A 15,692-nucleotide genomic window follows, 5' to 3' on the forward strand; every position below is an offset into this window, starting at 1 on the left:
TTCACAGAATTCTGTCTGACCACTCTCCTTTTGCAAGAACAGTACTGTGAATAGAAAAAAAAATTAAAAAAAATCAGCCGGCTTAGACCAAACACCTGCAATGAGGAAAAACGTATTTCAAATATTATATTAGAGCGAAGAATCCATTATGCCACGGATTAGGGAGAAAGGTTACCATTCACATCTCATGTGCCACAGTTTGAGCACACTTGTAGAGACACGAATCCAAATTCTGCCAAGTTTAAACAATACAAAAAAGCATTACTAGTAAGTCAACGGAACTGCAGCCTTATTATTCAGGAATATTTAATGATACTGTTGAGAAATGTATGAAATAATAGGTGATGAAATGACTGTTAACTTAGCTTTCAAATATGCAACCAACCACTCCAGCATACATATAGTCAGGAGAACAGCTTGTACGTGGGAATTTAGAACCACAGCACAGTTTAGGCTGGAAGGGACCTTTAAAGGTCATCTAGTCCAACCCCCCTGCAGCGAGCAGGGACATCTTCCACTTTTGCTTTGGTTGCTCAAAGCCCCGTCCAACCTGACCTTGAATGTTCCAGGGATGGGGAATCTACAGCCTCTCTGGGCAACCTGTTCCACTGTGTCACCACTCTCATTGTAAAAATCAGTATAAAATCCAGGATTTAGGCCTGTGTATGGGAAAACAATCTTGCAAAAATATTTTGGATATGGGATCTTCAATTATTCTCTGAACCCACTACTCTTTTAGTTCAGAAAAAAGTCAAAATGCCAAAGCTCATTTCTGTTAATAAGCACAAGCCGGACTCACCAAAAATGCACAAAGCATGTAAAAACTGATGAAATAAATTATAGCAAAATTGCTTCCACAAGTGTATTCTTCCCCGGGATTATAATCGGATTCTGGATCACAGCGTTTTCCAGGCAAACATGCCAGCATGATTTCCTGCCAGGCTTCTCCAGTTGCACACCTTTATAAGGTCACAAAGATAAATGAAGCATTATTTGACCAAAACAGATTAAAGATATATTAATTTGTTAAGTTCTGACAAAATTCTTGGAGCTGTACAAAGACAAATGTGAATACAGATTGTGAACTTTTCAGAGCAGGAACTACTTAAAAAAAATACAGAGCATGTTTCAGAAATTACAAACACAGACCTGACTTTGTAGACACGTTTCATAAGGTAGACTAATGCCCCATAAAGGCTCACATGTAAAAATTTGAACCCAAACCTGTGATTTACAAGGTAAATACTTATTACAGTGCAGCTGCTGTGTACAAAAACCCGTCATAAAAGCTCAAAGCATCTATTTGTAAAAGATTAATTGCCTTCTCAGCATGGTTGAAGAAATTCTTGCCTCTAACTTCCGCTATTGCATTTTTTGCATAGTTGGGTAATGCCTGTGTACAGACCCACGATTTTAAATACTTAAAAGACAACTACACACCTGCGACATTTCTGGCTATGTTCATTACCTAGTTTGAAAGGTATGAATGTCCTTACATACTTAAAGTGACTTAGATCTCCGTGGGTGATGCCCTGGGTCTCAGATAAGGAGCGACCTGCCGGTCTTGCCAAGCAGGTTAGTAGCAACGCATAGGAGCCAAGCGGAGTTACGGAATCACAGGGAGAGAGCTCTCAACATTGCCACCTTTAGAGGCATCCCTGTTCCACATCATTCCCTCTCCTTGCTCCGGGACATTTTGAAGCACCCCTAGCAAATGTTTACCCTTTTCTTAAGCTCTCTAGTAGAGATTCCATAATCCCCCTGCATCAAAATCTAGCTACCCTTGCATCAGAAAGTTCTGCCTACTGCTTATCGGGTCTGCAAATTACACCCGCTGCTTCTTGTCATCTCTTCAGCAGATGTAAAGAAGAGTTTATTTCTTTATCTTTGCAACAACCTCTCATTTTCTCAAACTGTCATCCTAGCTGTGCTTCTAAAGATTACAGTAAGGGCACAGTCTCTTTCACCTTTCCCAACACCCCCACAGTGGACACCAGGGCTCACTGTATTTGGGGTCTACATGCAGACATCACTCTGCATGAGTGATATTTCACAACACTGAGGTGTTTCACAAGAGCTGCAATGAGTTTAGGTCTGGATCACCTGGATGGAACCCAGCACGCAGCCACAGAGAGTATGTGCTTGTTACGCTAAATTGCTTCTCACTTGCAAACACATTTTGAACAAATGCATGGTACGAGAGCTACTAACATTTTTCATAGATCAGTGAAATGGGAGGCATTAAGTAAGAGTTAAGGTTTGCTCACCTGAAGAGAAGCAGCACAGCTTGGGGGAAAGTCTGAAAATTGTTGTTTCTGTTTATTTGGTTGTTGTCCCTCATGGCCACTTTTCCAAATACCTACAATAAAACAGGATTTTGACTTTCACCCTAGCAACCTGTACTGTCAGAAGCTGTAGGCCTTAAAGTCTAAACTTGCTTCAGTATGTATGAAAAGCGCTTGCTTTACCCTTTTTACATTTTTCCTAATAATGATGTAATTGCAGTAAATTTATCACATGTACAAGACAATTCTTAGTAATTTATTTTGGCATCAATAAGACATTATAATACTAATACATATTCCAGTCTTTCAGTGAGAAAATACTGGTTTAAACTAGCACCTAGAGTCTTTTATTGCTATTAAAGCCCTACTATGTAAATATTGTACATACTTGTAGTAAGAAATATTTGCTGTCCTGAAAACCTTGACTCTAAATAATGAAAAAGAGATGCAAAGATGGAAACCAAAGCACAGAGAGTCTGAGCATCCTGCCCCAGCCAGAGATGGACATGTGTTCAGTTCTTCAAAATTAAATGGTGATTCCTTGGCCATGGGACTGTTCTTTTTCCCAAATATAATACATTTACATCCTCTTACAATACAGTGAAGGCTGTTACTGCATTTAGAGATTAACACCATGATGCTCTGTATACGTGCTGCTGGACTGTAAGGACATTAAGTTGCTTTTGGATAAATGATTAAGAGAAAGAATCAGGAGGAAAAACCACTCTCTGTAGCATGTTTCTTCTCAACCCACTCAGTTAGGACCTCCCTTGGTGCTGATGTGAAGAACCTTTACAACTCTGAGAACAGAAACAACTCTAAAGTTTCATGGAACACAGAGCTATCCTAAGGCCTTCTGACAGGAAAACTGCTGTTATCAGGAGGGGGGACAACAGAAAGAATAGAAAAAAAGAGCCAGAACTGCAGCCCACATTCAGGATTTCTAACAGGGACTTTTGCCCAAGTGCTGACAGTCATCCAGCCATGCTCCTCAGACACCACATCTCACGTGTGACACGGAGACTACCACACAACTCAAACCACACTGCCAACCACAGCTCCACGCTCGCTGCCTTCGTCTGCTGCTTTCCTGCAGGCTGGGCAGGCCCCTCTCCAGCCGCTATCCCATACTCCCACTAGAAATGGCCCTGGAGTATGAATTTTAGGAACAGTTTCCCCACAGGTTTCTCCTATCTAGCTGTCTCCAGTAATTAAGCCTGGAGAACCTGGTCTGCCCTGTCTGCACTGCTGCTGGTGTGAGCAGTAGCACCCTCATCCCAACAGCACATTTTTACATTTTAATTTACATTTTTACATAATTTACATTTAATTTACATTTACATTACCAAAATCCTTTCCTTTGTACATCTTGTACGCATCTCCTACTCTTGGTTAACCACAGGTTCAGCTCTGCCTAAATCTTTACCTGGATTCTCTTCCTAGTTTTATTCTTCTCATATGGGAAAGATTTTTTAAAAAAATAATTAAAAAGCTGGAGTTTTAATGCCTGATTCCCAAAGCAAGTCTATAGTAAAAAAAAAAAAGCCATGCATTCTTTCTATACATTCATGCATAGGAATAAACTTCACAGTACATGGAAGAGGAGTGGCTCCTTTCAGCAAACCAAGATACTATAAGCTCACACCAAGCTCTTCTCTTGCATCTTTTTGGATTTTCTAACTACCAGATTCATAACCAAAAAAATATTTTTATGCACTCTGAAAACTCTCCCCTAGATACACTGATATCAAAGGAATGTTTCAATAAGCACCTTAGGAAACAAGTCTGAGAGTAGCCAACACTGTACTTCTGTTTAATGCTAAAAAAATTCTGTATTTACCTGCATTCCAATGACAGCATAGATGAAGAACAGCATGGCTATCAGAAGAGCCACGTAAGGCAGAGCCTAGAAATGGGACAGATGCATTGTATTTTAATAATTTCACACAATTATTTCAATTTCCATTTTAAAAAATAATTTCTCTGTGCAACACAGGCTTTTCCAAGGTTTTTCTTCCTATGCAAGTGCTTAAAATGTTATTACCTGTTGCTCTTAATATTCTGCCACATACAATGAACACAAGCTTCATTATACTTTAAATTATTTCTGCCAGCAATCCAGGGGAAAGGATCATGTTTAGAAGTTTTTAATTTTATTTTCATTACTGATTCTGACAACACAAAGATATTCCTTCTATACAATTAAAAGAGTTCCATTAACTTCATGTTCATCAGAGTTTTCAGGAGCAAGGATTCAAATATCTATTTACTACACTTATGAAATCAGTTTTATATACAAAAATAGATTAAATTCCTCTTTTGTAGTCATCTGATAAAATGTATGGAAGTATGAGACCTGTGTGTGTCAAACCTATCCTATCCCTTCTAGATATACCAAGTATTATTTTTTTTTGAAGTACCGTAGAAATCTGATGGTAACAGCTAATATTAAACAATAAAGAGTGACCTTGGGACTCACTGAAGTAATTGGTGAAGTTTATCTTGGCATTAGTAGGCAAATATATTTAAATATTTCATTACTGATAGCATGAATTTCCAAAGAAAAGTTTTTTGCGCTCTACAGGTATTGCTTCGTAAAATTTGGTGTATGAATCGTTGTAATCATAAAGCAAATTTCAATAAATTTTGCTAACCTGAAATGACTTAATAAATGTCCATAGTAAAGTTCTGATTCCTTCTCCTCTGCTAAGCAGCTTCACCAACCTCATCACCCGGAAGAGACGGAAAAAAGTGATGGAGATTCTAGCGCTGTCCTCAGAGTTCTGAAGAGCATCATGGAGAAGTCAAACCAAATACAAACTCAAACATGCAACACTTCCAGAAAAACAACATCAAATGCAAAGGTGGAAGAGGTAAGATTTGAAAATGTATCTTGAGAGCCTTTTCATCTTGATAAGCATGACATGAAAGGAAAAAATACATGCTAAAAACACAGGACCTGTAGAAATGCTTCACACATCACATGCATTTCCAAGTTTTCTGGTTTGTTAATAAGGATCATATTGGGTTTGTTTGCAGTAGACTTCAATAATACATTGACAATGAATGCAAACCACTGCATAACACCTTTGTAGTAAGACAGTTATGAAAAATACAGAAAAAATCGGTGGAAAAGACATGGTAAAAAGAATAAACTCAAGTAAAGGTAAAACCACTGGGGTCAGTTTACTAATCTTACCCCAGACTCATCAGTTGTGACTGTTTCAGTTGGCTTTGGCTTTAAGAAATTAAAAACATTAAATATTAAAATCAAATAAAAGGTAAAAAAATCAGCTTAACCATAAACAGAAGGAAGGACATTTTTTTATTTCTAAATGAACATCTTTCAACTCAATATACTTCTGAAATAAAACATTAATATCCTTATTAAAACCTTCCCTTGAGCATTTCATGTTGGCTGACTCACATCAAAAACATCATTGGCTGACTCATCCCAAAATCTGCTAGCATAAAACATGTTTAAAAGACTCAATGGAAAGTTAATACAAAATAAAATATCTGCTCCTCTGTAAGCCAAACAAAACTGGCCATCGACTTCCACAGGTTGTATGAAACTGTAGCGGTAAGCCTAAGTAAAACTCAGCAACAAAGTCTGGGCGTCAAACTAGCCTTTCAAGGTCCCTGTTCCGCTGTGCTCTTTTTGAAGATTAATTACTTCATCACTGGAATCTCACCACATTCAAGAAATTGTGCTTTATATCACATCAGGAGCCCCCTTAAAGGGAAGTAACTTGCTTGAGTTAAGTCAGTGATGAACTCTGGGCTTTGCAGTGCTTAACGAGGGCAGATTTTCACTCTGCCAAAGGGATAAACATTTTTTAGCCCGTGACACAAAGGCTAACCCTCCCATGGAGGTGCAAATGAGAAGGAAATACTTGCACTCTCTCCGCACCTACGAAGTGCTCACACACCTGAGCTGGCGTAACGGGATCAGGCACGGGGAAAAGGCTTCGGGATCTGCTCGACCCTCTTGGCACAGATCTGCACAACCCTCGGGAGCTACAGGGAGGAGAGGGGCACACACCAGCTTCTTGTTCACAGGGCCAAACTCTGTGCCCTGTGCGGAAGAAACTTACTTTGCTCTTTGTAACATCTCTGTGTCTGTCTTTGGAGAAACTGTCTCGATATCCTAAATGGTCAGACACTAGCAAAGCTAAAGGACCAACCGTCCATGCTTTCCAGATTCACAGCAGCCTCTTCCAAAACTGAATGGCAGAGTCTTTAAAAACATTTATAGCACTAGAATAAATGGGATTCGCGACGTTAGATCCCAGTGATGGCTCTTACTCTTTGCCTAAAATGTCCTCCTTTTAAAGGGGCACCTTTCAAAAAATTATCATCACGTATAGCAGCAACAACTGTGATGCTTCCTCAGTGCTGCTTCCAGTGCACTGTGTGTGCATCACTCACGCTCCCCATGTACTTCACCCAGTAACATCTCCAGTATTGCTGTTACCCAAGATAAAACTTGGGGAGAAGGAAGGGAAAAGAGGTGCTGAAAATACTAGCATTATATTATAAAAAAAGTACTATGGTAAAAACCCAAGAGTAGGTAATACCTTGTTACAGTCAGATAATCAGTCGTATTTATTAAAATACATTTTGCCTATTACTTTTTTGCAAAACATGCATAACATAATGGTATCACAAGGGGAAAATGAGGTAAAAATAACTGTTGTTCAACTATGTATTTATGCATTAGTGCCCTGCCAGGATACCAGTATTTTCTGAAATAAGAGTTTTAAAGCTGTTCAAGGGATTATTGCTAAATTGATGCATTAATATTGGAAAACCCCAGATCTCCTCACTAGACTTCAGTAGGCAGAGTATTTGTAAATCAGCTGTAACATCTAAACTTCGTAAGCACTTACATAAAACAGGCAAAAATATGCTGCCAATGAAAGACAGTTGCTGCACTAGAAACTCCCTGCATATGTCAACAATTTGAAATAAACTCATCAAAATATAGCTTGAGGAGAAATTCATAATCACAAACATTGTAAATACCAAAATATCACAAAACATGGAAACAACCTTGCAAAGCTATCTACCTACATCAATCACAAACCTGTACTATGTGCACAGACCCACACTGCTGTTAACTTTTTGGTACACAAAAAAAATTCCTTTTTACCTGAAACTTCTAAAGAAAAAGGATTTCATTACACCTTCTTCAAATGAGGCCTGAAATTTCGTGTTAATCTCCAGTGACTGACTTATGCTGAGCTTGATACAGTCTTAAACAGTGAGCAAATTACTTAATTAGCATTCAATATTTTGTATCATCAAAAATTAAATTAAGTATTTGACAGATACAGAGCAGCTTAAATTACAGTATCATCAGAAATGAACACTAAAAAAAATGAAGTAAAAATGCTGGGCTTGGGAGTTTTTCCTGCTAGCTTTTACCGGAGAAGGATTGGGCTCCAGATAAGCTAGGAACAGTATTAGGACAGCATAAGAACAGGAAAAGGATACTTTAGTCCTACAGACTTTTATTTAATTCCTTCCCAAAAGAAAAAAATAATGAGAGGTATGCATTATGATTTGGTTATGAAAAAAAACTCACTGAAGGAAAAGTCAGTAAAAAAACGTATTTATATCTAACTATCTTAATGACTACTTAATTCTCACTTTGAAAACGCAGCCAGAAAACCAGATTCCCAAAACGATGTGCACAGTTCTACTGCAGGTGCTCAGGAATGATGAGTGCAAAACCTCTCACACTTTTTGTTTTGTCCGAAGGGCACTGAACGCATTTGTGCATGCGTGGGACTGCGTAACACACACGCCTCCCGTACATCGCTCATCCTCAGCTCCTCCAGCCGAAGCCGTCCTAACTGCCTGCTCCTGACGGCTGAGCTGCCACTGCTGGGAACCATTAGGATGTCATATCCAAGAGATTATAAATCATGGACAGTGGAAAGAGCAGGCCAGGAAGGAAAAAGCAAAATACTTTGTTCACAAAAATTAAATTGTACAAAAACGCCGAGGTGGAGACAGGTGCTAGAAACAAACAATGAAAACCAACTCCTGAATCCAGAGGATCTTTTTCAACTGGAGCTGAAAATATATTCAGCTTCGGCCCATCACTGGCCAAGTGTTTTGGGTACTGACATTTTGAGGTGAGTGTTTCTAATTTTTTCACTCTCTCTGGCATTTCCCTCTGATCATACAGCAGCTTGGTTTACATGACTAATACTAATTATAATGAAGCTAATATAGTTATACACCACAAAGAAAACATTATTCATACTTATTTATAAAGGAAACGCTCATCCTAGAGACGAAGTTAGTTAGCATTTATGTGTGTCCATCCAGCATGAAGCAATATTAAGATCTAGAAAACTGGTACCGCCATCTTCACGGACAGTAACAGACAGACGGTAACAGAACGCCTGCTTCCTGCAGATAAGGGAAAGCCATGTACTACCCAAACACAGCATCTTACTTGCAGCTTCAGTAATATCACTTGACATGCGCACACGTCAGCAGGCGGCACATTATGTATGTGTGGGGGAAGTATTAGAAGAGACTTGAGCCTGGGGGGGGCACGCTGAGCAGAGAGTGTCTCTTTGGATGGCGGCTGCTGACCAGAAAGGAAAAAAAGGTATTTCCTGGCGTCAGGCAGTTCACCTACAACCTCCTCTTTCCCCTCACCTCCCACCAGTCATTCCAACACTACTTGTGTCCCAAACTTCTTGGGACCGGCTGCTCAGCATCATGATTTCTTTGTCCCCCATGGGACTCTGTGATTCCTAGGACAACAGGAGTGCTTCTGGGATCACTGCTAGGAGTCTGGTAATGGGCACAGCTAGAATAAATGAATGGCTTCTGTTTTCACTGCTTGGCTAACAGATGCACTGCAACGAGGTAAACAAGAACACAGACTGAGTTAATTATTCCACCTTTTCTGTCAGCCACGTGCCAGCTACACTGACAGCCTCGTTCAGCAAAGCACTTGATACCTATGTAAGCTCAAGCCAATTCTAAAATACTTCAAATAGCCAGTAACAGGATTTTTCTTTTTTCTTAATCAAAGTTGAGCACAGCAGCTTTCTTCCCTAAACAATCCCAGTCCTCAAAAAAGATTAATCAATGATCAGCCTAAATTTCTGACTCGCTGATTAAAATGTTTGCTACCAATTTTGGTCAAGTATTTATTGCTGCTTATGAAAAATTTAGCACATTTCCTAAACAGTAACTCCACATTACACTCTGCATATTGCAACAAAAGTTTGAAATAAACTTCCTAACTGAAAAAGGCTGCAATGTCAAAACTGTGAACAGTGTGAAACAGATTGCATCATGCATTGGAAGCAAACTGTAGCTCTGTGTTTAAGAAAAAATAAACATGGTGAAAACCAGTGGGTATTAGTATACTGTGTTCATCAAATGCTTCTTTTGTACAGGCTGTGCCAAAGGCTATGAAAGTATGCCAACACAAATGAACACATAGTGATGATGTAATCATCATTACAAATATAGAAGGAAACATCTGCATGATAAACACATATGATGACAATAACATACATAGGAAAGCATTCAGGTTGCCAAAATATCTTCAGAAATGTGCAGTATATGTCTGTCTATATACATGTACATATATACATATACGACTCATTCGGAGAATAATTACTGGAATTTACATGCGCTAGCAAGTAGTTTTCTTCATAGTCTTATCAGTGTTCTCTATATCTCCTGTTCCACATGAACCAAATACCCATATATATAATTTAGTTAAAATTTCGAATCAATGTGAAGAACCCCACAGTGGATTAAAAAAAATAATATTTTTTTCCCTTGTAAAATATGTATTTAAAACTCTAAGTTCATAACTAACATGTTTGTGGTACAGGGTACTATTATAATAACTCATAAATGTTCAGCTGTGCAATGAAGTAAAATAAATTTTTAGGATTAACACCTTCATAAAATCAGATCAGAAATTTACTTCTACTTTCCAAATTAGTTATTGCAACACAGTATAGATTTTGTATTGCAATGACTTCATACTAATGAAAGCAAAACCATACCAGCGTGTCTTTCTGACCTATCCTTAAGCCCTAAGGAGAGACATTTGCAGAAGTCTACAAAATGTATTAACAGTATTAAAAAATATCAATTACTAGCAACAAAATATGCCAAGTTAAGTTCTAACATACCATACTGGCGCGTAAAGTAGGATTCAAACTGAATTGTAGTGCTTTTGTTCAAAACTGGAATCCAGAATCTCTACAGGAGCTGGACATGAGGTTTTTAATCCACTCCTCCACCCAAGCCAGGTCAGCTGTCCCACCACTTACTGGGTGAGTGGGCAAATATATAAAAATAAGCACCAGCCCTCCGGGCACACCCTCCAGTAGCAATCTAGCTAACAAAAAGAGTATCCCACTGGTTATAAGTCAACATTATGCACTGCATAGTGCTGAAACGGTAATAACGGTGCTCCTTCTTGCCAAAAGGCAGAACATTCAATTCTGGTTTTCTGACATCTATTTTTTTTTATGTATGGCATCGCTATTAACCTCTGTCAGTTGTTACGGTCGCACAAGCACTGAATAAGCCTCATGCATTTACAGTGGTGATCCAAGACAAATAGGTTTTCCCGAGGGAAGATACCAATGCTGTTCCTCTAAGCTGTATTTCAACAAAAAACTTGAATTTTACTTAACCTCAAGCATAAAATTAGTCCCATAGGGACTGCACTAAACATTTGCACAAAAAAGAAAAGTGAATGCTCCATTATTTTCTCGACATTTTGGCAGCACATGAATGGTAAAAGAAACTTAAATAAGAAATGTGAATTAGAACTTTTCTAACTACTACCGTAACAATGTGATCATGCCTCTAAGTCATCCCGTGCTGGTCATCCAAATGGTTTCTGAGCTGACAAATAAGATAATTTCTATAGAGCCAGACCAGATTGAAACTCGTCTGTGATTACTCTTTTATTCAGAATTTACTTCCAATTTATCTCTCATTGGTTTAAGTTATATATGACCATCTCCCAGAATGGACTGACCACATCTTGTGTCTCGCTGCTCTTTTAATTGAAGAGGAACCATTTTTATGACCACACAAGATCTTGTGTGTCATGTGAAACTTTTTGAAAACAAAAGGTCACAAAACTAAAAAGTAATTATATAGGGTTTAGTAGTGGTTTATTTTTATTTTTTTTATCGTTATACCATATATATATATTTACTTATACATACTTGCCTCTAAAAATTTCTAAAAATAAAATGAACATGAAAATCAATTAGATTCATAAAAGAAGAACTGGTTAAAGGGAGGGATATTAAATGACAGAGTAAACTAACAAAACAATCATAGAAAATAGTGTATTGCCAAAATATATGTTGCTCTGAGGTGGTTCATTTCTGGAGTTGGTCACTGATCAGTCCTTGAGGATGCTAAGCAGTCCTATAAATTGCTGAACATATTAAACACCAATTTACAAGGGCTCAAAAATATTCAAAACAGTAATTTCCTGAATTATACATGAACGGGAGGTTACTGGATCAGAAGAATCAGCCTCAGGGCACCATATAAATTATAATAAAACATTTAAAAAGAACAAGAAAAGGAATAACAAAATAAAAATATGACCTTTAATTTCCAGAATTTAATACTGAAATCAATGTGGTATGTAACTAGAAAGTCCAACCCACTCTCTTGAAAAACATGGGTTAGATACAAACGTGTTATCTGATAGAACTTGCTGGCCTTTGGAATTAATCTAAGCGTGCACAGCCAGACCGTCAGAACGATGCTGAGTTTTTTCCACAGCATGAGGCAATTATATATGCAAACCTATAAGAACATTTAGATCGTCTTGAGTACATTATTTTAGGTATTCACATTCTTTCAAGTCTTCTTTTACATTGCTTAATGAAGACGGCTGTACTTATGCAGTTACAACTGCCACAAGATCCGATTTTACACCAGTGCTAGCTGTTTACACTGTTTCAGATCACCCTTCAAACAAGGCTGAGCTGCCTCAGTTTAAAAAGTTTCTACAATGGGAATTTTCACAGGTGCCATTTCAATCACACTTGGAATCCCATCAAAAGCAAAGTCTTGTTCGCCTCTCAGCAGAGCTGTAGATTTCCCAGGATCACTGTCTATGTTAGATAAAAAGTACAGGTGGAATGGCACAATTCAGGATGCCCCAAAAATATTAACATTCTATAATACTGAATTTGGATTATAGAAGTTTACAGAAAACTAATGAAGTAGGAATAGTTCAGTAGATTCAAAACAATTAAAAAAAAAAAAAAAAAAGAACCACCTAGAAATTTCCCCGGACACTCTGTGGTTTTCACTGTTTCATGTTGAAAATGGGAAATCAAGCCCAGAAATATACTGAAACTGTAATACGTTATTGACTTGCACAAACAAAGCACATAAAAGTGGAAAAGACCAGAAACAGACAATACTTAGTAGACAAACAGTCTGCTGTGCAGTACTAGAAGACATCAGAGCTGAGCCTTTTTGTCTCTCATGAGTATAGCATGAAGAACGGAGAAATGACAGTGGTAGTTACTGACTGTGGTGTGTAATTTTTTCTGAAGATCACTACTTGATCTCCAGGATATTTTCAAGACAACTGTGTGCATTACTAAAGTGACAGCGTTCTTCAGAGCTGAAAGCTCAGCGGTGATCAGTTACAAGCAATGCTGTCCCATTAACACTCCCCATACAGGGTTAAATACAGGGACATCTCCCATGGTTATGGAAGTACACTTTGAGCTATTTTTCAGTTTCTTCACAATCGAGTACATTATGCAGTTTTTAGGGAAAGCTATTCTAAATGACTGGTCTTTTGATGCTCCTCTGATACTATGCTCATCTACACCAGTACTACCGTGAATGGAAACAGTACAAAATTGTAAATACTTGAGCTGCAAGTCTAAATCCAAACTTTTCGGGGAAAAAAACCCAACAAAACATCCAAAAAAACCAACCAAAACCAAACTACAAGCAGCTTTTAAGATCTGCTCTATGAAACATGATTACACTTTGAAAAACTTCTCAACAGGACAACGCAGTCCTGTGCTGACTGGCCCTCCCTGTGCGCTCAGGTTCCTTCAGTTCACAGGTAGAAAGACCCGTTGCCCACCAAGAACCCAGCAAAACAAGTCTAAGATCTAGGGGTTAGCTAATCCTCCTGTTCCCACATTATCACATCACTCCTCTGCTGCTCCTTCCAGGTGTGCAGTTGTGACAGTCTCATATTTTAACATAACATCAGGGAGGAATTTTAAGGTGAGTCAGCCTTAAATTATTTTGATTGTGTTTACTCTTTGAGACGGCAGTGTAGACATTGCAGCTTTATAAAAAAATCTGAAGTCTTTAATGAGGGTTGATAGTGCATGCTTGAAGACATTCTGCCATCTTAAAAAAAAAAAAAAAAGATAAAAGAATACATTTGGTTTCTATATTTGGTTGAAATCAGTTTACAGTAGGTCATTACTATGCTTACCTAATATACTAGAACCAAAGAAGATTCAAAACTACGTACATCACCGTTGCTCAACAGCAGCAATTGCCACTAATTGATGCTGCCTGTGCCAAAGCTAATGTGCTCTGAAGGGAGACCGGGATGGGCACAGTATAAGAGGTATTTCCCTTGGCAGCCGCCTTATCCACTCATTTCTGCCCTACCACGGCCCACACTTCTGCTGATACTTTGTGCTCAGCACCTCATCCAGCCAACTGTCAGGTCCTCAAACTCTTGCAGAAGCGCAGCTCACAGCTATGGGGTAAGAACGCTGCGGGCAAAGGCTGCCTAAGGTCACAAAGATGCCAGAAGAGATCCCCATCAAACCACGGCCTCAGCCCAGACCAGCGGGAGAAATCCAAGCTCCTAGCAGGTGGTCTGCTGATCTGAACAATGCACTGAAACCCGAGACTATCTTCTAAACAGACCTTACTTGAGTGTTACGCATTTTCTTTCTTTCCTTCTCATCCTGGAATGCCTGGAACAGACCACAGCTTTTTCAAATACAATTTCTATTCCATGTTCCTGGGCAACTTTATTATCATGGTCTTCACAGTTGCAAAATCAAGGTACTATCTACATGGAATAAAGGGTATCATTTCTGCTATTGACTGAAGGAATGTGATCCTCAAAATTGGGTTCCTGGCATGAACCACTTTGGAAAATAAATTTTAAAATGTGTTTTCTCTGAAAAACTGTTTCAGTTAAATGGCAACGGTAGCCACAGGATGGATTTGCTTCCCCAAAATATGACAGAGATATTGCAACTTAAATATTCGCTCACTGAAGAGTATTTATTCAAATTTGGAAGTATTTTGAAAGATTACACATATTAAATGTCCCTACTGAAAAGAAAGCATTTTGGTAAGTAATAAAGCCCACTGGGGCAAAAAAAAAAAAAGGTATCTAGAAAATAGCTTACTAAAACAAATTTAAACAGAAAAGCAATGTGAGCAGCCAGTCCCAAAACTGTGACTGCTGTAGAGAAACACGCAAGCGGAATATCCTCAAGGAACACCAAGCAACCATTTACATCTACAGCTTTCTCTGATTAACCTGTTCTTTGATACAGGGAAAATGTGTGCATGTGTGGGATCTCCTGTGTCATGGGTATTTCTGGATAACTTAGTTCTCCGAATGGTAGGCGGGTAAGATCTTCAGCAGGTGGAACACGCTAACCTCACCTACTGCGCCTGTCAGCTCCCTGAGCATTTTCAGTGGACGGGCTGGATCCAAGTCTCCCTTTTTGAGGTATCAAGAAGCACTAGAGGGAAGAGGCACTTTCCTCCCAAATTTTATTTTGACTAGTTAAACAGAGAAACATCTAAGTATGGGAAGCACTTGCATGCCTGCTACAGAACTGGTATGTACTTCATTATCTCTCACTTATCATTTTGGTGATACAGCTTTCCTTGCTAAAACCAGCAAGTCAGAAAACAGGCTAAAATCAGTATTTCCCTTTTTTTTTTTTTTTTTTCTTGGAAAGGGACCTTTCTCTTGTCCAAACACCTATATGTGTAAAGACGATCAGTCAAAATTTTGGTGAAAAGATGGGAGTTTTCCAAGTACTTTAAGAGTAATTCAAATTTCAAAATATTTACTGCAGGATGGGAATAGCAAAAGGAATAGGAAAAAAAAAAATATTCTATTTCCCACAGTGTGGAAAGTCTTAGTTTCTCTATGTACCCTTCTTCTGCTACCTCATGAGATACGAATTCTAACATCATTCTAAAACCTGAAGCTCCCACAGGAAAAAACCCCACATTATTTGTTAAACTGAGCCACTGAAACAATTTACAGAATCTTTAATTACCTTGGTCAAGCTACCTACAAAAATCACTGGGCTTCAAGTAAAATAGTAAAAGAGGTTTAATTCCTTT

At 38.5% G+C, this 15,692-nt stretch overlaps 1 protein-coding gene across 10 annotated transcripts in view; it reads right to left on the reverse strand.

Annotated features, from left to right (window-relative positions):
- The window catches only part of CACNA1D (calcium voltage-gated channel subunit alpha1 D), a 235,682-nt gene that overhangs the window by 36,810 nt on the left and 183,180 nt on the right, over positions 1–15,692 (reverse strand). For 5 of the 10 annotated variants that reach the window (XM_055806929.1, XM_055806923.1, XM_055806925.1 and 2 more), the window contains 5 exons: positions 5,485–5,523; positions 4,940–5,068; positions 4,126–4,191; positions 2,268–2,359; positions 800–959 (listed from right to left, as the gene is read on the reverse strand). In XM_055806929.1, coding sequence (XP_055662904.1) covers positions 800–959; positions 2,268–2,359; positions 4,126–4,191; positions 4,940–5,068; positions 5,485–5,523 — 486 coding nt within the window. The remainder of the gene's footprint in view (positions 1–799; positions 960–2,267; positions 2,360–4,125; positions 4,192–4,939; positions 5,069–5,484; positions 5,524–15,692) is intronic. The other 5 variants (XM_055806927.1, XM_055806931.1, XM_055806924.1 and 2 more) reach the window with 1 other exon arrangement.

The sequence above is a fragment of the Falco peregrinus genome, chromosome 5 (assembly GCF_023634155.1).
Source record: "Falco peregrinus isolate bFalPer1 chromosome 5, bFalPer1.pri, whole genome shotgun sequence".
Lineage (NCBI taxonomy): Eukaryota > Metazoa > Chordata > Aves > Falconiformes > Falconidae > Falco > Falco peregrinus.